The 25,028-nt window shown below is 41.5% G+C and overlaps 1 protein-coding gene and 1 pseudogene across 1 annotated transcript; one reads left to right on the top strand and one right to left on the bottom strand.

The window, feature by feature from the left end:
• Window positions 1-780: 780 nt before the first annotated feature.
• LOC131748734 (protein Abitram-like) lies at window positions 781-6,699 on the bottom strand. The gene is made up of 4 exons (XM_067023765.1): window positions 6,484-6,699; window positions 4,991-5,042; window positions 1,886-1,952; window positions 781-1,798 (listed from the first exon to the last, which is right to left on the bottom strand). Exons 1-4 carry the CDS (start codon window positions 6,578-6,580, stop codon window positions 1,661-1,663), a joined length of 354 nt encoding a protein of 117 aa, XP_066879866.1. The 5' UTR covers window positions 6,581-6,699; the 3' UTR covers window positions 781-1,660.
• A 2,620-nt stretch (window positions 6,700-9,319) lies between these two features.
• Window positions 9,320-22,717, top strand: LOC131748135 (elongator complex protein 1-like; annotated as a pseudogene).
• Window positions 22,718-25,028: the final 2,311 nt, after the last annotated feature.

Genomic DNA, 25,028 nt, shown 5'->3' on the forward strand with positions numbered 1-25,028 from the left:
AATGGAAATAATGGGAGAACGATGTGAGGTAATGCTACATGTAAAATAGATACATAATTATTTTACTATCTTTAGTATTTCTGTTTTATGACACCTTTGGGAACCATTTGTGCTACCTGAAATGGGGATTTGCTGGTTTGTGCTTACACTTTCAGCGCACAGCACTATCAGAGTAGATGATTCTATAGTTACTACCTGTATCATGTCTAGTGGGTATACTTAGGGGAGGAGAGTTAGGGTTAAAAGAAGTTTCCTTGTGAGTCAAAGATAATTAAAACAATGTTTTTACAAAATATTTTACAAACCTCAAATGAGAATATTCTCTTATTTAAATGCAAGTAGGGGTGGGGAAGGGATAACTTTTGACTTGAACAGCAAAAGATGATGGAGAACTCAAAGAATTTAAACTGAAGGATAATGGTTTTATTTAAAAACAGAAATGTTGGGCTTCCCTGGTGGCGCAGTGGTTGAGAGTCCGCCTGCCGATTAAGGGGACTCGGGTTCGTGCCGCGGTCCGGGAAGATCCCACATGCCTTAGAGCCGCTAGGCCTGTGAGCCATGGCCGCTGAGCCTGCCAGTCCGGAGCCTGCGCGTTGGGAGCCTGGGCTCCGCAGCGGGGGAGGCCACAACAGTGAAAGGCCCGCGTACCGCAAGAAAAAAAGAACCAGAGAAGTGTGTATATGTGTGTATATGTTGCAGCCCTGAAGGAAAAAATAACAATTTTAAAAGAAGTCCTTTTATTTGAAATTCAAAGTAAACAAGTACACAATCTTAAACCATGAATTCATAGTTTTTTGTTTATTGTTTAAATGATGTGAAAGCTTTTGTTCTGTTCAAAAGCATCTGTGTCTTTGAATTCCAGGAACTTTTTGGGAACTTCTTCGCTGGTTACCCTGTAACTAGAGTGTGAGGCTGAGTGACCCCAAATGCACATGTTACTTCATACCACATTATAATATTGATACTTCCATGTTAGCAAAGCCCCTTTCAAAGCCTTTTCACGTGTCCCTCATTAAGAAGCCAGTGTTACAGTGCTACATTGCTCAGAGTTGAAGGCCAACCCATAGATTTGGAGAAGGTACACTCTACACCCTGCCTCTTCCTGGCAACCTGAGGGGGGCAGTTGGGGCAAAAGGGGTGGGACCAGACGTTTGCGTCGTGTCACACTGAAGCAGACTGGGGAAGAAAGGCCAGTTGCGTTTCAACTTCAAAGTGACAGAAAATTGAGGCAAAATCAATAATCATGACATAATATTCAAACAGAATTACATCAAAACCTAGTATTTACTAACGGGTTACAGGATGATGGGTAAACCATTTTTACTTTTCTGTCTTTTCAAATTTTCCTCACACTGCTTTGTTTGTTGGTTTTTAATCAGAAAAACGCCTCTCACTTGCCAGTTGTTAGAAAGAGAAAAGCAAAAGAAGAACAGAGTGAGTACATGGGCAGGCAGATCTGGGAGGTCCAAGACAAAATAGAATCAAGGCTTGTTATGCAAGACAAAGAAGGAAAACTAGGTCAGGTTTTAAGATCAGGTCTCCCTGCGCATAGCCCGGTGTGAAGTGAAGGACGCTTCAGCGCCTCTGGTTCTTCCTTAGTGCACTGACTCATAGGCCAGGTAAGGATAAGAATGCCAATGTTTTTACTCAATCTTAATCCTCATGAGGTAGCTGCTGTGGCATTGATGCTTTTCAGCACGACTTCTTCATTCTGTTTTTGTGTCAGTAACCCTTCTGTTATGCTTTTAGTTTCTTCAAACTTGGGCAACACAACTGCAGTGTAGCTTTCGGTGGATGGCTAGAGGGAAATACTTAGTACCGTCAAACGGTAAAAAATCAGATAAAAAGTATGTGGATGGGATCTTACTTCCCCAGACCCTTTTACCTTCTCTTGAAGAATAGATGGCTTGTGGAGAATGCTTTCATTCACTTCCATCAACTCTGCTCTAACACTGCAATTTAAAGAAAAACTTGCTTTGAAGATAAATATTACCTTCTTTATTTCCCCAAAATTGTGGTTAAAAAATAACTCACCTAGACATGGTGTATTCTTCTCCATCAGAGCAGCAAATATTACACAGAGGTGCAAGTTCTGTTAGAAACTGTGCCCCCGATAATAAAAGGGAAGAAAAAATTAATTGATGTACATTTTCACTTTTCTTTGTGAGGCAGCCCTCAGGGTTACAATAGGATATATTCCTGGAATTAGTGTTTTAAATGAAAATGACTTAAGTATTTAAGTCATCCACATTCATTTATTCAAATATTTAAATACTAAATGCCTCTACGGTCTGGGCACCACCCTAGGCTCTAGGGGAAAAAGCAGACTAAGACAAATGTGATAATAGGTAGTTTAGTTACATATTAAGAATATATTTTATCTTAACTTACTACACTTTATATTTAACTGTACATGAGAAAGCTGCACATAGCCAAGTGTAAAGATTTCAAAAGGGTAGGAAAATCTTACCAATAAGCAGTAATATTAAATTCAACATCATAGAGAATGACAGCAATATTGTACAGTTAGTTTCATTAAGATTCCTACCTTATTTTTATATTAGAACTTAATAGAGAAGGGAACTTGTTTATTAGGCCAATCACTAAGACTTTCTGAAGAAGGGATATTTTTCTAATTTAAAAACTGCAATTTGAGGAACATTTGGAAAACAGAAAAGATTTAAGTAGCAGATAAGAGTAACTTACCCATTATCCTTTAACCCGCTAGCAAATACTACAGTTTGACATATGTCTGTTTGAATGTTGTGGCACGGTTATACTTTCATGTACTCCACCATATGGATATATCTGGGGAGGTTCTGACAAATACCTACTGAGTCGGCCAAAAAGTTCGTTCAGGTTTTTCCCTAACATGAAAAACCTGAACGAACTTTTTGGCCAAGCCAATACAAGGATGCTCATGGGAAACGGATGCAAGCATGTCTGATGAGTTGCTCTTTTTTCCCAGGAATTTTTCCTGCAGGGAACATCTGAGGTCAGGATGCTGTTCTTTATGGCCTCTTTCCCACTCACCCCATTAATAGACAGCATTCAGGTGTTACTGCATGCGCTTCACTCCTCTGCCTGTGGGTACTTTGTTTCAAAATACTAGTCAGTGTGACTCCCCACTTTTGGGAGGAGGGGCTGGGGACTTGTCCCAGATGGTTTGTCTACCACTGGCTCTGTGTCAGAAAGAAGTGTTTTAACCCCTTTTTGTCACCTCCCATGGGAGAATAAATGATGGGCAGTGCTGAGACGTGATCAAAGCTTATCTACCGTGGGCTCCATATGCAGGTCCCTCTCCGTTCCTCAGAAGTAACAACAGTGTTACTATTTCTGACAAAGATGTATCACAGGAACATCACAAGCACTAACTCTTTTACTTGCAATTGGTAGAGTTTTAAGAATGGTCCATGCTTTTTAAAGTTCACTTGCTTCTTGAGTGAGGAAAAATCAATAATTATAAGGCAGGTTTTTAGGGGCCTTCAGGACTACAAAGGGGAGCATAAACAAGGGTCTTCCAGAACACTGAGGGTAATTAGCAGAAACTCTTAGTATGAACTCAGTAAATGAAAGACCTAAATCACCAACTGAAACTTTGCCATCCAGGGGGGTCTGTCAGGATAGTTTAGTATGGTATCGAGTTGTCCTTGGTGTGATACCCTCCTTTAAGAATAAAATGTCCATCCTGCCCAGAGAAGTAGAGGGCAGAGGTAACATTTTCTGTAACTAAACACTACGTGGAGTTAGAGGGTGTAGCTAGATGTGTATTAAATTGGCAATGATTTAGGAATGGGAAAACATACAAAGCAAATACTGTATATTTTCTCAGATTGATTTGTTTTTTCACTACCTCAGGACATATTTTACTTTTAAGTTCACATGTGAAAATATACGATAAAGAAGTATTGATCACTTACATTTTATAGAATTCGAAATACTGGCTTAACACAACTAGAAAGTACTAAATATCTTGTTATATTGGTATTAGAGTTGTTCTTTCAAAGGCCCAGCTTCCCCCTCCTTCATCCTCCAGATGATAGGGATGGTGTCCCAGAAGCTAATATGACAACATACCTTCTGAAATACCTCATTTCCTTGGCCTGAGAATTTCTTTAGAGTTTAAGTCATCTTAAAATCATCTCTAACCACCAGGGAAGTATGCTGAGCATACATTATTGGGTTCTAAGACTGGCTGGCTCTATCATTATTATGATAATAGAGGATTTAAGTAGAGAAATACAGGAACATACACACTTAAATTTCCCAGAGACTTTGTTCTGAAATCTGCTACAGTTGGTACTGATTTGATAGGAAATGCTTTTAACTGCTTTCCCACTTTGAAGAACTAGATGGGATCCTGACAGTGTGATGACACATATTCTACGAGGAGCAAAAATTGATCCTGTATTATTGCTTGGTATGATTCTTCCTCCTATAACACCATATTCCTACTGGCACAAGAATAGCTGAGCTGACATTTGTTTAGTCAGCCTATCATTTCCCCCCATTTTCCTCTGGCTACTATTGTAGCTTAACTGAAGAAAAGAATGCAGTAATAAAAATGGAGAAAATGGGACTGAATTTCCTTCCCCAAAAGGGAAGAGTACCAGAGGTGTTTAGACAGCATGGAGGAGGAAGAGAGAAAAGTAAGGCATGCCGGTATGTAAAGGATACCATCTGTGCTTGCTTCTACCCGAGCCCTCTCCATGGGCTTGGGCCATTCAGTGGTTAGGCACAGGCTGGTTACTTGAGGTAGCAGCCGACTGAGGGTGTGGACCTCCATTTGGAGGTTGGGGTAATCAAGTTTATTTGTTTAGCGTAGGCACTGAAAGACTCATTCTTGTCAACCAAACCCCTACTAAAATTAATACCATCTCAGTAAAGTGGAATAATCGTTTAATGAATATTTATTCAATACAAGACCATACCAGGCTACAGTGCCAGAAAAAAATTTTTTTTGATAATTTAAAATTCCCAATTTGCTTACCGGTTACAGTGTTGTAGTATACAGTGGTCCTCACAGGGTTTTCCTTTGACATCTAGAAGAAATGAATGAGTCTGATGGCTGTTGAGTCAATATTTACTACCACTGTCCAGTACTTTCTTTGGTTCATAGAGGTAGTTAATTATGAAGGGTGGACACATACATCACTGGTATCCCTTCATTACTCAAAGAGATATACCTAAAGGCTTACCATAAAGTACTTAAAGATATCTGGTCCAGATGGAAATATTCATTCAATGTTAAAATGATGATTAACTCTTTGCGCCACCTTTTTTAATCCTCACTTTAAAATGAGTACAATCATTATTTAGAAAAAAGTGATTAGTAATGTATTCTTTTTGTTGTTTTGTTTTAAACTTTATTTATTTATTTATTTTTGGCTGTGTTGGGTCTTCGTTTCTGTGTGAGGGCTTTCTCTAGTTGTGGCAAGTGGGGGCCACTCTTCATTCCGGTGTGCGGGCCTCTCAGTATCGTGGCCTCTCTTGTTGCGGAGCACAGACTCCAGACGTGCAGGCTCAGTAGTTGTGGCTCACGGGCCTAGTTGCTCTGAGGCATGTGGGATATTCCCAGACCAGGGCTCAAACCCATGTCCCCTGCATTAGCAGGCACATTCTCAACCACTGTGCCACCAGGGAAGCCCAGTAATGTATTCTTTATGTAATTTAGTAGCATGTTTTTTTGGTCTATTTTAGAGAGACGAACTCATACTGGTTCGCCCAGGATTGTCCTGATCATAGCACTGAAAGTAATGGATTCTGGAAAACACCTCAATCCAGGGTAAACCGGATGGTTGGTTACACTAAGTCTGGCTAATAAAACGTATGCTATTGTAAAATATTTCAATATTGTAAAAGATGAGTACACCTATTACCCCTAAATGAATTGGAGAAAGTTGGTTTAGAGGAGGGTCCCCAACGATGCTTTCATCACTGATATTTGCTGGGTACACAAAGCTGTACAACAGGATACCTACTTCTAAGTGGCAAATGTGTAATACCAGCGACTTCCTTTAAGTAAAACTGTTAGATTCTGCTTTCTAAATGCCTCTACTCTACCCCACCCTCTTCTCTCCATCCCTATGCCTCTACCTCAGTTCAGACGGCTACCATTTAAATCAGTTTATGTATCGCATCTTCCTGGAGGACAGAGCCCCCCAAATCCCTTTAGACACTCATGGAGATTGCAATCCATCTCCTGCCTCCCTCGGGGATCTCACCTTAGTCTACCATCTTCCCGCAAGCCACCCACCCTCGTGAACTCGCACTGAGCTTGCCCTACCCAGCATGCACCCTGCTGTTTTCCATGTCTTTGCAAATGCCATTCCCTTGGCCTACAGGGGAACAGAGAGATCCAGTTCCTTCTGACGTGAGGAGGAAGCGCTGGGGAGGGCGCCTATGGCTTACGATCTGTCATCATAGTCGCTATACTGTCAGACAAATTGGGCCCAGAGGAAAATGACATCATTCTCCACTTACCAGCTTTGTACCAGCGATTGAAGTAACTATCCACAAGCGATGGCATCACGGGCTCCGCAGCCAAGGTGGCCTCAGGGGTCTCCTGCTCGGTAGCCATGGCGACCTCAGGTGCTGCAAACCCCGCCCCCTGGGGACCTGTACTCTTCCTCCACTTGCCAAGGAGGAAGGTGTCTTTCTGGCCTGTAGCCCAGAACACGCGCGGTGCGCACGCGCGCTGCTCCCCAGGCTCCGCAGGCTCCACCCACCGGTGCCACTCACTGAGCTTTGCGGTCTGACGTCAAAGCGGGGCTCAAACACAATAGGCTAGTCAGTAGGAGGTAGGGATAGCGGGCAGTGGCCAGCGCCGCTCCTCCGAAATCTTTGCGGGGCGACGAAGCAGGCAGCCTACGGCCCCTCGGCGTCACTCCTGCGCCGCTTGGCGCGTGTCGGGGTATCTTCGCTTGCGAGTACGTGTTTCGTCGGTCGCGCCTCCGCACGGCTTCAGCCACTACCGGAGGGGGTCGAGCGGCGCGGCGGCTCGGAGACCCAGTGCGCGTCGCGAGAGCTCAGACAGAAGCAGCGGACTGGTAGAGGCCCGTGCACAGCCCTGGGCAGACGCAGCGCTGTTTGGGGGTCCTCAGAACGCGGCGTAGGTGAGCGTTCGAGCGACCTAGCTGGGTTGGGGGCACAGAAACGGGCCCTGTCCGCCAGAGGGTGTCCTGATGAAGGGGACCCTCTAGCGCCCAACCGCTGCCGGCTGCTGGGCTGGGTGTGAAGTGCGTTCTGAGCACCTCTGCCCTCCTTGAGTCCCCTTTCTGCAGACTTGCCGCCCGCTGCACCCGCGACCATCAGTGGGCTCAGCGCGGCGTTTAAGGAGGGGGAATGACATGCTGCTTGCCCAGCTGCACACTTATCCAGTCTCCGGATTCCTTTCAGTTGCCGACAATACCGCTGAACCAAGTAATGCACCAATTAAAGCACAACAATGCATGATAGAAGGTGACGGTAGTAGACAGAAGTTCAGGTACTGCGCTGCGAGTCCCTTCTCGCACCTGCAGCTTTTCCTTGGAGACGTTGTCCCTGTGCATTTCCATGCAACGTGGTATCTTATGTGGCCCTCTCCCCCGTTAAGCTGTGACCTCTGAGGAGGCAGTGACTTTCAGTCATCTCTTGTCCAGACTAGCACTTAGCAAGTGCTCAGTCGGTATTTGATGTAGGCCACAAACCGGATCGTAGCATTACATAGTAAGTAAAGGATTCAAACCGTACACTGACAGGGCAGTAACCAGTGAATAATTTACTGTGAAAGTGTGGGCAAAAGGGAAGCTGACACACAGTTTCAGCTTGGAGGACAGAGAAAGAAGGAATGCCATGTCCCCAGAGGGGAACATAGTTTGGTAGAGAATAGCAGATACTTCATTTAACAGGTTGCATTTGACGTGTTTTTGAGAAATCCTTGTGGTGACAGCAGGAGGTTGAGAATGTGAGTTTACTGTTCAGTTTAGGGAGGGTCAGGGCTAGATGTTTAGACCTACTAAGCATATTAGTGAACTGTTTGGTACTTGTGGTCATGGGCATGATAATTAGCCAAGAGGTGGATGGTTGAAGGGGCAAGGGAAGAAAATAGAGGAGTTGCAGAAATTTCTGAGAGGATCCAGAATTGATCTACGGTGTGGAGAGATCTTTAGCGCATTTAAGGGCTGAGAAAGGATGAGTCATTTGAGGGCAGGGGAGTTTGGAGATGGCAGATGTAAAAGAAAGGGTTCTGATAAGCCAAGGTCCTGGGGGAGTTTGGAGGGGTCTCCTTTGCTGGTCTTAAAAAAGAGTAGGACACTTCTGAGAAGGTACGGGAATAAGGATGATAGGTGTGAAATTGTAGAGAAGTTCATTTTGAGGCTGGAAGGGTTGGGGAGGAGGGAGATGAATGATGAGCTGCCCTTGTGTCACCAAGTCTAAGCTCGTACTGCTCACCATACGACAGGCCAATAATCGATAGACGAGTTGCTGGGGCAAGGAATAAGGACGTTTATCGGAAAGCCAGCAAAACAAGATGGTGGGCTCGTGCCCCCAAAGAACCATCTTGCCTGAGGTAGACTTCAGGCTTCTTTTATACTAAAAGGGGAGGGAGTAAAGTCAAACATTTCCTGGTTCCCATCAGCCTCCAGAGGGGTATGTGTGAATTTCTTCCTCCCTGCAGTCATTCACAGGTGGGCCTAGTCAGGTGGTTTCTTGTGAGCTAAACAAAAGTATTTTGGCTTAATGCTCATTACCTGGGAGTCAGGGTTCTGAGAGTTGGGTGATGATGTATAATTTAAGCTTATAGGCTGCATCCCTTTAGTGATTAACTTATAATAGAATACCAAAGGTTCTTCCGTATTACACGTGGCTGGTGATTTTGAAAGCTCAGTGATTTGAGAGCTCAGGTTGTTTGGTATGTTTGTCAGTCAGGGTCCAGTCAGGAAAGTAGAAGCCACATAATATTTCAACAGAATTTAAAACGAAGAATTGGTTAAATAGCTGCTGGAGGGACAGAAAGCCAAAGGGAGCAGTGAAGTAACTAAACAAGTAAACTGATGGAATAACTTACAACGCTTAGCTAGGTCTGAGGATCAAAACAAGGGAAGCCATTGGGGTTATCAATGGCCTAACCTTGGAGGAGAGGCATTGTAAAGCTGGTGTTGATAACTCTGGAATTCAGAGGAGGAGCTGCATGTTACTAGACTTCAGGCACCTGGAGGGGGCAACTGCCTGGTTAGTGCTGGTACCTCTGAGGTGGTAGTTATCATGCTGGTCATGGGAGTGCTAGAGGCTGGGACCAAGGGCCGCTGGAAGGATGAAGGCCCATTGCTGGGGTGATATGGATGGAAACAGCAAGGTAAAGGAAAAAGGGAGTCCTCCTCAGCTCCTTCTGCCTTTGCCTTCCAAAGACTTATGCTGGTGTTCACGGACGCCTGAGCTCCACAGATTGTTGGTGAATAGAATCCAAGTTCACAGGGAGACATTTTGATGCTCTGATCATGGCAACAATAACAGCATAATTATTATGAGCCAAACCAGGATGAAATACACCTGGTCTTCTGTCGCCTGTTTTCATCTCTTGCTACTCTGTCCCGTGTTTGCTCCCCTCTAGTCAGACATCCTCTCATCTCAAATCTACCCATCCTTTCAGATCTATGTCAGTGGTCATCTTTATGTTATTTAAAGATGGAAAATAATGTAATTTTTATATGCTTTCAAAAACCCAAGCTTTCTATACAGAATTAAATCTAAATAAAAAGTCTTCATGGTGTAATACAGGTTCAAAAAGTTTGTAGAAGTTCTTGAATATAAATGTCCTGAAAGCTTAGAAAACCATTGTTTGCCTTGATTCTCTTCCTCGCTTCCACCATGTGTTGGCTTGCCTTCCTTTAACCCACATTTTATGTTGTCTCACTCATACTACACTTAATATTTTATCTGCTATGTAGTATAAGGATTAACTCATGTTTATTCTTTCATTGTCATAAGTATGAAATGCAAAATGAGAGAATTCACCTTGGATTAAGGTGACAAGAAGGCCAGTGTGGACTGTGTAATTGTCACCCCTAACATAAGTTAGGGACTTCCAATTACAGTATAAACCTTAAAGGGGTCTGGATATAAATATACAGCATGTTAACTTATTTTTCCCTCTTAGATAATGTTATAAGTTAAAACAAGTCTGATTTTGCCAAACCAAAGTAGATTTCCTATTGATTGTTCTTTTCTCAGCTTTTCTATTGCCCTGGTGAAAATCAGGCCAGGAAAGTGGAGTAATGTGAAGTAGTTTTATCTGGTTATCAAGCTCCTTGACCTGTTTGTCATCATTTTGAAGTATACTGTTGTAATTTCATAGTGTCTTCTTTTCTCCCTGAGAGCAATAAATGGTTTTCTTTTCTTCTTTTTTTTTTAAAAAAATATTTATTTATTTATTTGGTTGTGCTGGGTCTCAGTTGTGGCACTCGGGCTCCTTAGTTGCAGCAGGCAGGCTCCTTACTTGTGGCATGCAAACTCTTACTTGCAGCATGCATCTGGGATCGAGTTCCCTGACCTGGGATTGAACCTGGGCTCCCTGCATTGGTAGTGCAGAATCTTAACCACTCCACCACCAGCGAACTCCCATAAATGCTTTTCTTTATTTCTATGTTCGATTTGAATTTTAGTTTTTTAATGAAGATATAGAGCCAGTTTATCAATAAATGTAGTTGGTGGTATTAAAGTAATTTTATTTTCTTCAGCTGCCAGGATATATATGTGGATTTTTATATTATTTTGTAAATCTGTCAAGATATGAAAACATCCTCATGTGCAAAAATAAAGTGTTTTCTCATTCATTGCGTTCTTCTCAACTTTCCTGCAGAATAACTGATGTTAAATCTTTTTTGAAGAAAAAACTCTGAAGTTGAGAATCTTGCCTCTTGCAAAGAGTGAGACCGTAAAATAGATTTCACATCCTCAATTTGTAGACCATAGATTTACACAATTGATTTTGGTGCTACCACTCATCTCTGTGTGGGTTCAGATTAGATCTTTAGTATTTTTCCTTTTTTTTCTTTGTTTTTCTAACTTCTCTGCTCCCTGAATCGTTTTGCTTATATTGGAGTGTCACTTATCTCTACTAAGGTGTTTCAATTTCTCAGAGACATTAAAGCTTCATCAAGAGATATTTGTATATTTGTGCCACATATATACAATGGAATATTACTCAGCCATAGAAAGAAAGTAAATTGAAATATTTGTGTGAGGTAGATGGACCTAGAGTCTGTCCTACAGAGTGAAGTAAGTCAGAAAGAGAAAAACAAACACCGTATGTTAACACACATATATAGAATCTAAGAAAAATAAAAAGCTCATGAAGAACCTAGGTGTAAGACGGGAATAAAGACACAGACCTACTAGAGAATGGACTTGAGGATATGGGGACTGGGTAGGGTAAGCTGTGACGAAATGAGAGAGTGGCATGGACATATATACATTACCAATCGTAAAATAGATAGCTAGTGGGAAGCAGCCACATAGCACAGGTAGATCAGCTCGGTGTTTTGTGACTACGTAGAGGGGTGGATAGGGAGCGTGGGAGGGAGGGAGCGAGACACAAGAAGGAAGAAATATGGGAGCATATGTATATGTATAACTGATTCACTTTGTTGTAAATGAAAAACTAGCACACTATTGTAAAACAGTTATACTCCAATAAAGATGTTTAAAAAAAAAAGAACCTTCTTTGGAACAAACAGAAGTTCTGCTACACACAAGGAGCTCTTAGGTGTCCAGGTGTTACCAAAAGTGGGGTCCGGCTGCTCGCCGCTCTAAAGCCAATAAAGAGACAAGGTTGGTGGAAAGGAAAGTTTGCTTTATTCTGCTGGATGACAGCAACCGGGGGGTGGGAGGGTTGGGGGCAGGTTTTTGTGCAAAGGCCGACTCCCCTCCCTGACAACCAGTGGGCAAGAGCTTTTATAGGCCGAGGGAGGGGGCTACATGCAGAAACAGTACAGGCAGCTCTGACAGTCATCTTGAAATTGGTCATGTGCTGGTCTGACCAGCATCATCTTGATTATTAAGTACAGTTAGTCTTTACTTCCAGGGTCGGTTTGTTCCCATTTCTTTGAGGCCAGTTCTCGGATTTGTGGCAGCTTATGTCATGGCCACAGTCTGGTCATCATGTAGTTAGCTTCTTCCACCCTGTGGGGGTTTCAGTATCTATAAGACAGTTCAAAGGATATGGCTCAGAATATCATCTATAGCCCTTGAGGAGGAACTAAAAAGGTCCTTGACTGTGCTTAATGACTAAACTATTATTATGTAGTCATGTTGGACTGTTTTCCTTTGTTTCTGCATTTTCTCACTTCTCTGATTAAACTTACTGTTTGGCTCAAGGTTTTCTGCAGACAAAAGGCAGGCTGAGGACATGGGGTGCGGGCCGGTGGGGGGACAATAGGGTCCTGCTCTGTTTCACAAGTAGAGGGTGTTAATGGGCAGATCTCTTCTGCTCTAGTAAAACTGAAGCTGTTTAGAGACCTTAACGAATGAGTCATCCTAGAAAGATCCTTTTATCCTTTCTGTTGCCAAGTTGTTTTGTAATTCTTTTTTTTTTCACATAGAGGATAATGATCACCAATATTCATTTAAAACAATAAGTCATCACAGACAGAAATGAAACACTCTGTATCCCTTCCTGATACCCTTCCCCTTCCTCCCCAGAAGGAGCTGCTGCCCTGCATTCACTGTTGATCATTCACATGCATGTTTTTCTACTTTTCCTACATATGTATATATTAGTCTTTTTTTTTTTTTTTCTGATTTCCCTTCCTGGATGAAACTATGTTTTCCTTCTTTCTGGATACATTTTGAAGATAGAGCTACAGGATTTATTGATAATAGATCAGATGTAGGGTAAGAGAGAGAGAGAGAGAGGAGTTGGGGATAATCCCCTCATGTGGGCCGGAGCAAATGGAAGCATTTTGTCAACATTATATGTGGAAATTTCCCTGAGCTGACCTTCTAGGATAGATGAAATCATTTACTGCCTGCCGTTACATTTTCCATCCTTAGTTTATTTCTGGCTACATTCCGTGTCACTCATATTGTCTCCTAACCCTTCACTAGAGGAAGTTTGTGTATACCACAGGGCGATTTCATTGAGAATAAATCTTGTTAGGCTGCTGTGTATTCCCTACTGTGCAGCTTGTGGCACCAGCACCATTCCGACTTAGCCTATCACTGGAATGTGATGATGGATGCTCAGGTGGTGGTCATTTGTCCCCAGCCGCACAGAATTGGCTTCTGTCTTCAAGGCTTTCGGGACGGAGGTGCAAGTGGCACTGGAAACCTTTCTTCTTTCTGTGCTGCAAAATGCGGAGCTTGTCCGTGTTTTCATCACTGCTGCTGGCTTCATCTCCTCTGGCTCTTCCCTGCCCACCTTCCTCTCATCTTCTTAACTCTTCTGTGCAGCATTGCGAAGTTTACTCAGTGAATGAAAGTCTACCCGCTTGAATTTAGACAAACGTTAATTTCCTTGTATAAGGTTACCCGATAGATTCCTCAGCTCGTTATTTTTAATATCTAGATCTGTAGCTCTTTTTCCCTGTTGCTATGCTTGGAGGCCACTTTTTAATGCCCAGAGAAAGATTTTGATTTGCTTTGTTAAGTTCTTTTCTCTTGATTTCTGGGTCTAAGGGCCCTTCTGGAAGGGTTCCTGAGGATCCTGTGAAACTCGATTTCTAGATAGCTTAAACCTTATATAAAAGATTTACCTTTAATAGCCTGAGGCTTGTTTGGTTCTGGGCCATTTAAGGCCCCCAGTACCATTTGTGTTTCTTCCTCTCTTTAGCACAAGCCTGCTTTGCCCTGGGATGACCATGGACCACAAGTTACCTGGTGTGGTGATGGACAGTTTTTTGCCATGAGTGTTGTTCGCATAGAGACAGGTATGGAAATAAATTTTTCTTCAGTTTGCTTTGAGGGTTTTCTTTCTTTACACCCATGCGGTAACGATGTGCTGGTTTCGGTATTAAATGAATATAGAGCTAAGAATCAGAAGAGTTCTTTGCGGCTATTTGGCCCAGCCTCCTACCTGTTGGATACGAATTTTTAACAGGATTCATCTAATTGGCTTTGTGAAACCATGACAGTTTTTATTAATAAGGAAGGTGTTTGGAAGTTCGGACTTGACAACATTTATCACAAAGCTTTAAGTTTTGCCGTTGTTGTTTTTCTCCCTCTGTCTACTACACAGGGGCTCAAAAGGTCAGAGTGTGGAGCGGGGAGATTGCTTTATAGTCAGCCAGTGAGCCTGTGGCAGGACTGGGACCTGCTCTGGCTTGGAAGTGAGTGGGAGAATAAACCTTGTAACTTCTTCCCAGAGAATTTCTTGGTACTAGGGTGGGAGTGGTGGTACCTATTGAATGTAGGTGTTTATAAAACACAAAGAGATAATTACTTTTTCTCATTTGGCTGTAAGCCTGTGTCTTTCTTTTATAGTTCCCTGAAGTCTGAATGTGGTTTGAGTAGTAGATTCTGAGTTTCACAGACCTCATCATTCCAAGGCCCACACATTTTGTAGGTTATAGGCAGGGCCTACCTGAAGCCACTGTGTAAAACAGAAAGTGGTGCTTAGAAGGAAAGTTGCAGTCTGTGAATTTCTGTGGGGCAGCAGAGCTTTGGTGAAACCTAGGAAAGGGCTTCCTTTCTCTGCACAGACTCCCACACTAAGGGGACCTGTTTGCTGAGGAACACGTGAGCTGGATTTGGGCCCAATTCACCCGTTGGCCCACTACCCTTGTGCAGGCCACAACCTGCTTGTGATATATGGCTGCCCTGATTGTAGATAGAAGAAATATTTCCTGCCTCAGTAGCATCTGTTACAGGCAAAACCTAGGTCTCTAGGTTTTAGACATGTGTTTCCCACCAGTATTTCAGTGGCAATTGGATGGCAGAGCAAAGGGAGAAATGTATTTGAATTAAAACTAGAGACACATATAAACAAGATGGGGCGATCAAGGTGTTTTCAGTAGATTGAGAAGTCTTTAAAAATACCTACCTGAGTTGCTGAAGTCATATAATTGAAGGAGAAATAGTTCATGGTTTTATAGGACATTATCCTGGAAATGGTTTAAATAATTTATTGGTTCTTTTAAAAAGTCACTCAAGTGCAGTCTAAATCTGTGAGTCTGTGTGGGCAAATAGAGACCTTGTGCAAATCAGGAAAAGGCACTATGTCCTCTGGGCAGATACAGTCCCACACTAGGGTGACTGCTTGCCAGGAATCATGGGATTTAAAACTTCCTTGGATGGAGGCTTTTTGTTTTTGCTGAAGGAATTGTTTCTCTGAATTTCATCTTGTTCTTAGCCAGCTGGATGAGCTTTTGGATGCTCTAACACTCTGGGTTTGCTTTAAGGCCCTCAGGCAGTTTGATTGCATCTACGCAAGATAAACCCAATCAGCAGGATGTTGTGTTTTTTGAGAAAAATGGACTTCTCCATGGACATTTTACACTTCCTTTCCTCAAAGATGAGGTTAAGGTAGGTGCCTGAGTTGTTTTACCATCACATTTGGAGGACTTTCCACAGCTATAGAGAAGATTTGTATTTGATATGGGTATGTAAATAGAAGCCCCAGAGTAGACAGTAAGAAAATTAGTGGCTTCCTATGACTGAATTTGTTTTTACAGACCAAATTGTTTTTCTTTTTTTTTTTTTTTTTTTTTTTGCGGTACACGGGCCTCTCACTGTTGTGGCCTCTCCCATTGTGGAGCACAGGCTCTGGATGCGCAGGCTCAGCGGCTATGGCTCACGAGCCCAGCCGCTCCGCGGCATGTGGTATTTTCCCAGACTGGGGCACGAACCCGTGTCCCCTGCATCAGCAGGTGGATTCTCAACCACTGCGCCACCAGGGAAGCCCCAAATTGTTTTTCTTAAGGAGATTTTGCAGAGAAGAAATAGCATTCCTTCCTCACCCTAGATGAAACACAGAAAGGAAATTAAAATGTCAGTTTTTATTGTTCATTTTGACAAAAGCATAATTCTTCCAGTGATAAAGATACTTGTCATTTTTAACATTTAAACCTTCAGGAGGTTGTGTACCATTTAGATCTTTGCTGGAGTGGAAACAAATCATGGTAATTTTTAAGTGTGTAAAAATTTAAATATATTAGAAGTTGAGAGGAGAGTTTAATGAACTCCCATGTACCTATTACTTACTTTCAACAGATATATACCAGCATTTTGCAAAATTATTTTCATCTATTCTTCTCGCCTGCACACACGCACACACACACACACACACACACACACACACACACTTTGTAAAAATTTCCTAGGGTTTTAATTTTTAAAATCATATTTTCAATATTCATTTCTCTAACAGTTGAGAACATGTTTCTTTGTATAAGCACAATTCCATTATCACACCTTACAAACTTTGTAATAATTCCTTAATATTACCTAATACCTCATCCATATTCAAATTTCCCTGATTGTCTAAAAATGTCACCTTCATTTTGGTTAAGTATTTAAACATAATGCATGTTTTTGAAGTCTTCTACATATGATGACAGAGATTTGTTTAATAACTCCATAGATTAGTAATTTACAGCTAGGTATCAACTCAAGTGTGGGATTATTTGACTTGTGAGAGCAGGGAATTTAGCTATCATAAAGATTTAGAGGTAAATACGTAAAGGCCAGTGATAGGTCTTTTTTCCCTACTAGGTTAATGACCTTCTCTGGAATGCAGATTCCAGTGTGCTTGCAGCTTTGCCTGGAAGACCTTCAGAGGGAAGAAAATTCCACTCTAAAAACCTATGGTAAGACAGCTCTCGTATCTTAGCCTTCTGCCCCACAAAATGTAATTGAAAGTAGTAGGCCGTGGAGTTTCCTTTATCCCTTTCACTTAGTCCTGTAATGGAATCAAAGATAACTGAAGGGGGTAGGTAGAGATGAGGGAGTGGTTAGCTATTGATGGGAGGGATTTCAGTTACGTATCAGGCAGGGTCTCTAGAGAAATAGAATCAGGGTAAGCTGGCTGGTTGGAAATTCAGTGAAGAGTTGATGTTGCAATCTTGAGTCCAAAATCTGTGGGACAGGCCCACAGTCTGGAAACTCGCACAAGATTCTGTGTTACAGTCTTGAGACAAAATTCCTTTTTCTCTGGGAAGCCTTAGTTTTAGATCTTAAGGCTCTATAAACTCTTTGGATGAGATCTATCCACATTATGGAGGACAGTCTGCTGTACTTAAAGTCAGCTGATTATAAAGGTTAGTCACATCTGCAGAATACCTTCCCAGCAACATCTAGACTGGTGTTTGACCAAACAACTAGACACCATAGCCTAGCCAAGTTGACATGTAAATTAACCATCACAAGTCATCAGTGCTTTCTCTTCATGGATGGTACCAGTGTGGCAAATCAAAATGCTAGCCAAAGGAATACTGTGGAAGTGAAAGAGAAATGAGATTAGATATAAGTAAGAATTTTCTATAGCTTTTAAATGGTAAACCAAATTATAAATATGTATTTTTCAGTGTATATGTAAGATGTGAAAGGATTAGAAAATAAAGATGGGAAGAAAAAAAGTTCTTCTGTAATTCTGTCACTCAGTAATAATCAGTATTTAAATTTTCTTGTCTTCCAGATTTTATGTATACATCTCAGTATAGCTGTGATCTCATTTTTGTTAAATATGTAGGTATGATACCTGCAGTTTTGTAATTTGCTTTTACAGTGTGTCACAAACTATTTCCATTTCAGATATCTATCTCTATCATTTTAACTTGCTATATATTCATTTATGCTACAGTTTATTCAATCTTATGTTGTTAGGCATTTAAAGTTTTGTAATTTTTCACTGTCATCGATACAGCACTGAACATTTTTTTCATAAATCTTTTCATTTGCTTGATTATGTTCTGAGTGGCTTTCCAACATTTTAATCAATAGAACTAACTGAAATGTTATTAAGAAGCTCATTCATTCATTCAGCACAATAGTTCTCAACCCTGGCTGTACCTTTAGAAAAAAAAGATGCTATCCATGTCTTATCTCAAGAGTTGCTCTCAGTGCGTTATAATGGGGACTATACATCAGTATTAATTAAAAAAAAAAAAGCTTCCAGGTGATTTTTTTTAAACACTGACATTTATTTTTTTATAATTTTATTTATTTATTTTTGGCTGCGTTGGGTCTTCGTTGCTGTACGCGGACTGTCTCTAGTTGGGGCGAGCGAGGGCTACTCTTCGTTGCGGGGCACAGGCTTCTCACTGAGGTAGCTTCTCTTGTGGAGCACGGAATCTAGGCACACGGTTTTCAGTAGTTGTGGCTCTCAGGCTCTATAGCACAGGCTCAGCTGTTGTGGCGCACAGGCTTAGTTGCTCCGCGGCGTGTGGGATCTTCCCAGACCAGGGCTCCAACCCATGTCCCCTGAAGTGGCAGGCAGAGTCTTAACCACTGCACCACCAGGGAAGTCCCCAGGTGATTTTTTAGTGTGTAGCCAGAGTTGACAACCACTGACTAACCAGGTGTTAATGGCTGGCCCTGTGATATGCTCAGGATAAAAGTGTTGCTGTAAGAACAGTCACAACATCTGTCCTCACAGAGCATGAGCATGGAGTCTATCTTAACTCAAAGCTAGGTCTAAGTATTGTAGTAGCCTGGTTCTAGAACTAGGTTGGATTTGCTGTTATTGCTGAGTTAAGAATTAGTAATCAGGGAGACGTTTAAAGAAAAGAAATTCCTTAATATAATTAAAATCTTCATTTATATGTGTCACCTGTTTAACAAAGGTTGGCTTTGACATGATTAGGTCATTTATTTTCCAGCTTTACTGAGATATATTTGACATGTAACATGTACATTCAGGAGGTACAATGTGATGATTTGATACATGCATATGCTGTGAAATGTTTACCACAGTAAGGTTGATTAACTCATGCTTCACTTCACATAATTACCATTTTTGTTGTTATGGTGAGAACTTTTCTTTTAGTTGCGTTGGGTCTTCATTGTTGCGTGTGGGGTTTCTCTAGTTGTGGCGACCGGGGGCTATTCTTCCTTGCCGTGCATGGGCTTCTCATTGCAGTGGCTTCTCTTGTTGTGGAGCACGGGCTCTAGGTACTCGGGCTTTGGTAGTTGTGGTATGCGGGCTCAGTAGTTGTGGCTTTTGGGCTCTAGAGCACAGGCTCAGTAGTTGTGGCTCACAGACTTAGTTGCTCCGTGGCATGTGGGATCTTCCCAGACCATGGCAAAAACCCGTGTCCCCTGCATCAGGAGGCGGAATCTCAACCACTGCACCACCAGGGAAGCCCGGTGAGAACATTTTAAATCTACTCTCATAGCAACTTTCAAGTATACAATACAGTATTGTTAACTGTAGTCACCATGCTATACATTAGATCTCTGGAACTTGTAACTGAAGGTTGTACTCTTTGACCAACTTCTTTCTGTTTCCTGCACTCTACAGGTTTTGGTCTGGTTCTTTTAAGGGTAATTTCATGCTGATCTCCCTTGGACATAACTGCATGCCAAACACCTGGAAGAAAATAATAAGCATCTTAAGCCTAATACAACATAGTGATGCTACTCTAATGCTCTTGGATTGGGTGTTTTAATACTTTTAATCTGATTGCCAAGTTTTCTTCTTTGTAAGTCTTTATGAAAAAAAACAACTCACTAAAGCACTGTCCTATGGTAGGAGACTTCCATCATCATGATCATAAAGTTTGAAGGTAGAGGCAGAAATGAACACATGTGCTTCTGACCTTATTGATGCTTAATATTTTGTCCTCATGAAAAACTGTACTTTAAAAATTATTGTTAACATTATTCTCTTAGTGAAGAGGCTGAGCAGAAAGCATCATTTGAAAAAGAAAAGGGTGCCCTCATCCCTCTCTAGCAAGTGGTACGAAGTCTGGTCCTCTGGCCCCTGCCTCTGATGGCCTTCTTTTCATTTTCCCATGCAGTTCATCTCTGGACAGTTGGAAACTATTACTGGTATCTCAAGCAAAGCCTGCCCTTCGGCACCTGTGAGCAGAGTAAGATTGTGTCCCTGATGTGGGGCCGGGTGACCCCATACTGGCTGCATGTTCTCTGTCAAGGCTGGCATTACCTCTACTGTGAATGGCACTGGACGACTGACCGGAACTCAGGAGATAATTTAAGTGACATGGCAAATGTGGCTGTTGTTGATGGAAGTAAGGAGCTGAAAAGTGTGTCCATGGGCCTACAAGGGCACTGAGCCAGGAACCTGCAGATGTGGTAGTTTGACTTAGACAGTGCAGGATTTTCATTTGATTGATTATTCTGGATGTTTGGTTTGTTTTTACTTGTTTTGGTTTCGATTGGATGGGAACACCCTTAGGTGAGGCGTGTACTCCCCTGAGGACCCATAGTCTCTCCTCTCCCCCCGCATCCCTCAACTCCCTTTTCTACTACAACCATGGCCTTTACATATTTACTTGTCTGGGCTTTGAAGACATTGACATTTCTGACCCTGGGTCGAGAGGAAGACAACAGTACGCTTGTGGCATTGGTGTGTCAGCCTTGTCTTTGTGCCCTGACATAGCCTTACGTTGACTCTCACACCACTCCATTGTGTTGCTTTGTTTTCTGATATAATGCTTGCTAATTATGTACCTTTCCAGTATCTTCAGTTCAAGTCACAGACATCTGCCTAGTACTCATATTGGATTGGTGTTTTTTAATTAGGTTGAGGGTTTTTGTTTAGTGAGGGGAAAGAAACTAGGGAAAGTCAGTCTTTCCTGAATCGACAGTTTATTTATTGCTGATGACATAAAGGAAGACTTGCTTCTAAGATTGTAATGTGAGTTGTGTACTAATTTATGTTCTATGTAGTGATCATAATACTGATTTTACAATCATATGTTCTGTATAGAGGACTTAAGCACATATGCCTTATTACCAGATCCATATACAGGGAAGTGCTTAAAGGATTTTGGTTTATTCTGGCTTGGTTGCAGGCCCAGGTTTAAAGCTAGAACTCTGACCTTTCGTCCTGCTTGCCGTAGTCCCTGGCACCTGAAACTCCAAGCCCCCAGATGGACTGCTATAGGCCTGGAGGTGACAATAGCCAGATATAGACAGAGCTCTGACACTTACTTTCCTCCTCTACACTGTATTTAAGCTTATTCATGATAAAAACACCAACAATTACTTTTAAGAATCGCTGTATATTTTCTACCACCATTATTTGTTTGTGGTCCTGTGCTGTTCAGATGCCTTGTTTTATAAATTGAACATCCATGTGTCTAATCCTCTCTGTCTCGCCCATGCAGACAGGGTATTCGTGACAGTCTTCCGGCAGAGTGTGGTTCCACCTCCCAGGTGCACCTACTGACTGCTGCTCCCACACCCTGTAAATCAAATCATGTTCTCCACACACCCTAAAAAGAGTAACAACCTCTCTGTCCTAAATGCCAGTAACCAGATTTTTGTTTATAAATGTGGTATGTTCAAAAACTGTTATCAGGTTGTCCTGAATCAAATCTCTCCTACACAAAAGCAAATTATAGTTTGCTGTTGTGTTAGCTCTAGGGCATTGAAAAATTTTGACGTTTATAATTAATATCATTATTACTGTGATGTTTAATTGACTTGTAGGGTTTTTTTGGTGTGTTTGTGGTGGGGTTCAATCCTACCCTGGCTAATAAGAACAACTCTTTTGCTTTGTTGACCTTGAAGGGTTAGTATTTAAGAATAATTCTGAATCCTAGAAAGAACGTAGTATCTCATTACATCCTTGATATGTTTTACAGTTTTCATTGCCATTGCACATATTTTCAGTTGATCTCGCAGCTTTCCTAGGAGCTGTGTCAGAGGTGGAGTTCTTCTGTTTTATAGATGAGGGAACAGAATGCCAGAGGGTTTGCAGTCTGCTTGAGCAAAAAAGGACAAGGACCTCTACTTAGGTGTTTTAGCATCTAATCTAGTTGTCCTTCCACAGTCCCGTTGCTCTCAGTTTCTACTTACTTTCCTGATGTTCTTGAAGAACCTGTAATTTGTGAATTCTATGGTTGTATCATAAGTTATACTGGCACATGGCAGTGGTAGCCTGGTTTGCAAATATGTTTTGAGTTGTCAGCATGAAAGTTAGGCAGAAATTTAAGAAAGAGGTTCAGATATGGTTATTTTCTAGATTGCTTGATTTGTAAAGTGGATTACCTTCTAGAACCCATTAAATGCATGACCCCATATCTGTAGTATCAGGAAGAAGGTTTGTAGTTTACAATGATAGTATTTGTATTTTTCCCTAGCTGATAGTCCAAGCATAGACTCTACAGTGAAACTGGGAGCTGTGGGTGGAAATGGATTTAACATTTCTCTTAGAACACCTCATCTGGACAAGAGATTCACGTAGGTTGTTCTTAGTTTCCTTGGAACTCTGGGCACAGAAGTAGACAGCATTTGGTCCTAAATTCAGCCAACTGTTATTATCTTATCCTGTGCCTGTTGCTCAGTGGAACAAGAAGTAGATACAACACCTGGGCCCTGGTTTTTCAGCCTGGTTGGGGAAGTCAGTTACCTATGTATCTGAATATCATATATGCTGATGGGTGGCAATGGAGCATAAGTCTTAAGCTCACTTAGAACCCATTCCCCTAACATCCCTGGGGGGATATTCAACAGGGAAAATCCCATGGGAAAGATGGAGATGCAGATGATAGAGCAGAGTGCATTTGCTTACAAAGATGAGGATACGTACATTGTTAATGTGCGGCTGACCTAATGCAGTCTCTACTTTGTCTCTTCCTACAGTGCAGAACTTTTGGTTGCTGTGTTTTGAGGGTCTCAGATTGGAAATCAGAATGCATTTTCCTATTGAAACGATACTATGAAGAGTTGGATATAAGTGAATACCTCAGGTATATCATAGGTTTTGTAAAATGACCCAGAAGCCAAATTATTAATTATAAGTCCATTTCTGTGAGAATCCAGAATTTGATTCTGTTTTGTTTAATGAGCTCATATTCTTTTTTTTTCCTTTACATTGTTTAGTTTCCGCTTTATAACAAAGTGAATCAGCTATACGTATACATATATCCCCATGTCTCTTCCCTCTTGCGTCTCCCTCCCTCCCACGCTCCCTATCCCACCCTTCTAGATGGTCACAAAGCAACGAGCTGATCTCTCTGTGCCATGTGTCTGCTTCCTACTAACTACAGATTATACATTTGGTACTGTATATATGTGCATGCCACTCTCACACTTTGTCCCAGCTTACCATTCTGCCTCCCTGTGTACTCAAGTCCATTCTCTTGTAGGTTTGTGTCTTTATTCCTGTCCTGCCCCTAGGTTCTTCCTCACCATTTTTTTCTGATTCCATATATATGTGTTAGCCTACAGAATTTGTTTTTCTCTTTCTGACTTACTTCGCTCTGTTTGACAGACTCTAGGTCCATCCACCTCACTATGTATAACACAATTTCGTATCTTTTTATGGCTGAGTAATATTCCATTGTATATATGTGCCACATCTTTTCTATCCATTCAGTTGTCGATGGACACGTAGGTTGCTTCCATATCCTGGCTATTGTAAATAGAGCTGCAGTGAACATTGTGGTAAATGACTCTTTTTGAATTATGGTTTTCTCAGGGTATAGGCTAAGTAGTGGGATTGCTGGGTTGTATGGTAGTTCTGTTTTTAGATTTTGAATGGAGCTCCATAATGTTCTCCATTGTGGTTACATCAATTTACATTGCCACCAACAGGGCCAGAGGGTCCATTTTCTCCACACCCTCTCCAGCATTTATTGTTTGTAGATTTTTTGATGATGGCCATTCTGACCGGTGTGAGGTGTTACCTCATTGTGGTTTTGATTTGCATTTCTCTAAAGATTAATGATGTTGAGCATTCTTTCATGTGTTTGTGCCAATCTGTATATCTTCTTAGGAGAAATGTCTGTTTAGGTCTTCTGCCCATTTTGGATTGGGTTGTTTTTTTTGATATTAAGCTGCATGAGCTGCTTGTAAATTTTGGAGATGAATCCTTTGTCAGTGGCTTCATTTGCAACTATTTTCTCCCATTCTGAGGGTTGTCTTTTGTTCTTGTTTATGGTATCCTTTGCTGGGCAAAAGCTTTTAAGTTTCATTAGGTCCCATTTGTTTATTTTTGTTTTCATTTCCACTTCTCTAGGAGGTGGGTCAAAAAGAATCTTGCTGTGATTCATGGCATAGAGTGTTCTGCCTATGTTTTCCTCTAAGAGTTTGATAGTGTCTGGCCTTACATTTAGGTCTTTCATGCATTTTGAGGGTTTGTTTGTGTGTATGGTGTTAGGGAGTGTTCTAATTTCATTCTTTTACATGTAGCTCTCCAGTTTTCCCAGCAGCACTTATTGAAGAGGCTGTCTTTTATCCACCATATATTGTTGCCTCCTTTACCAAAGATAAGTTGACCATATGTGCGTGTGTTTGTCTCTGTACTTTCTGTGCTGTTCCATTGATCTATATTTCTGTATTTGTGCCGGTACCATACTGTCTTGATTACTGTAGCTTTGTAGTATAGTCTGAAGTCAGGGAGCCTGATTCCTCCAGCTCCATTTATCATTCTCAAGATTGCTTTGGCTGTTCGGGGTGTTTAGTGTTTCCATGCAAATTGTAAAATTTTTTGTTCTAGTTCTGTGAAAAATGCCATTAGTCGTTTGATATGGATTACATTGAATCTACATTGAATGTGTAGGTTGCGTTAAGTAGTATAGTCATGTCACAATGTTGATTTTTCCAATCCAAGTACATGGTATATCTATCTATCTTTTGTATCTTCTTTAATTTCTTTCAACACTGTCTTAAGTTTTCTGCATACAGGTCATTTGTTTCATTAGGTAGGTTTATTTCTGGATATTTTATTCTTTTTGTTGTGATGGTCAATGGGAGTGTTTTCTTAATTTCAATTTCAGATTTTTCATCCTTGTGTATAGGAATGCAAGAGATTTCTGTGCATTAATTTTGTATCTTGCTACCTTACCAAATTCATTGATTATCTCTAGTAGTTTTCTGGTAGCATCTTTAGGATTCTCTGTGTATAATATCATGTCATATGC

This window comes from Kogia breviceps, chromosome X (assembly GCF_026419965.1).
Source record: "Kogia breviceps isolate mKogBre1 chromosome X, mKogBre1 haplotype 1, whole genome shotgun sequence".
In the NCBI taxonomy this organism is placed as follows: domain Eukaryota; kingdom Metazoa; phylum Chordata; class Mammalia; order Artiodactyla; family Physeteridae; genus Kogia; species Kogia breviceps.

Excerpts from the sequence above, each read along its gene's own strand:
- LOC131748734 (XM_067023765.1), bottom strand. The coding sequence starts at position 6,580 with ATGGCTACCGAGCAGGAGACCCCTGAGGCCACCTTGGCTGCGGAGCCC. Across the intron at positions 5,043-6,483 it reads CAATCGCTGGTACAAAGCTG|ATGTCAAAGGAAAACCCTGT; the intron begins GTAAGTGGAGAA and ends CATTTCTTCTAG. Across the intron at positions 1,953-4,990 it reads ATACTACAACACTGTAACCG|TGTTAGAGCAGAGTTGATGG; the intron begins GTAAGCAAATTG and ends TTTAAATTGCAG.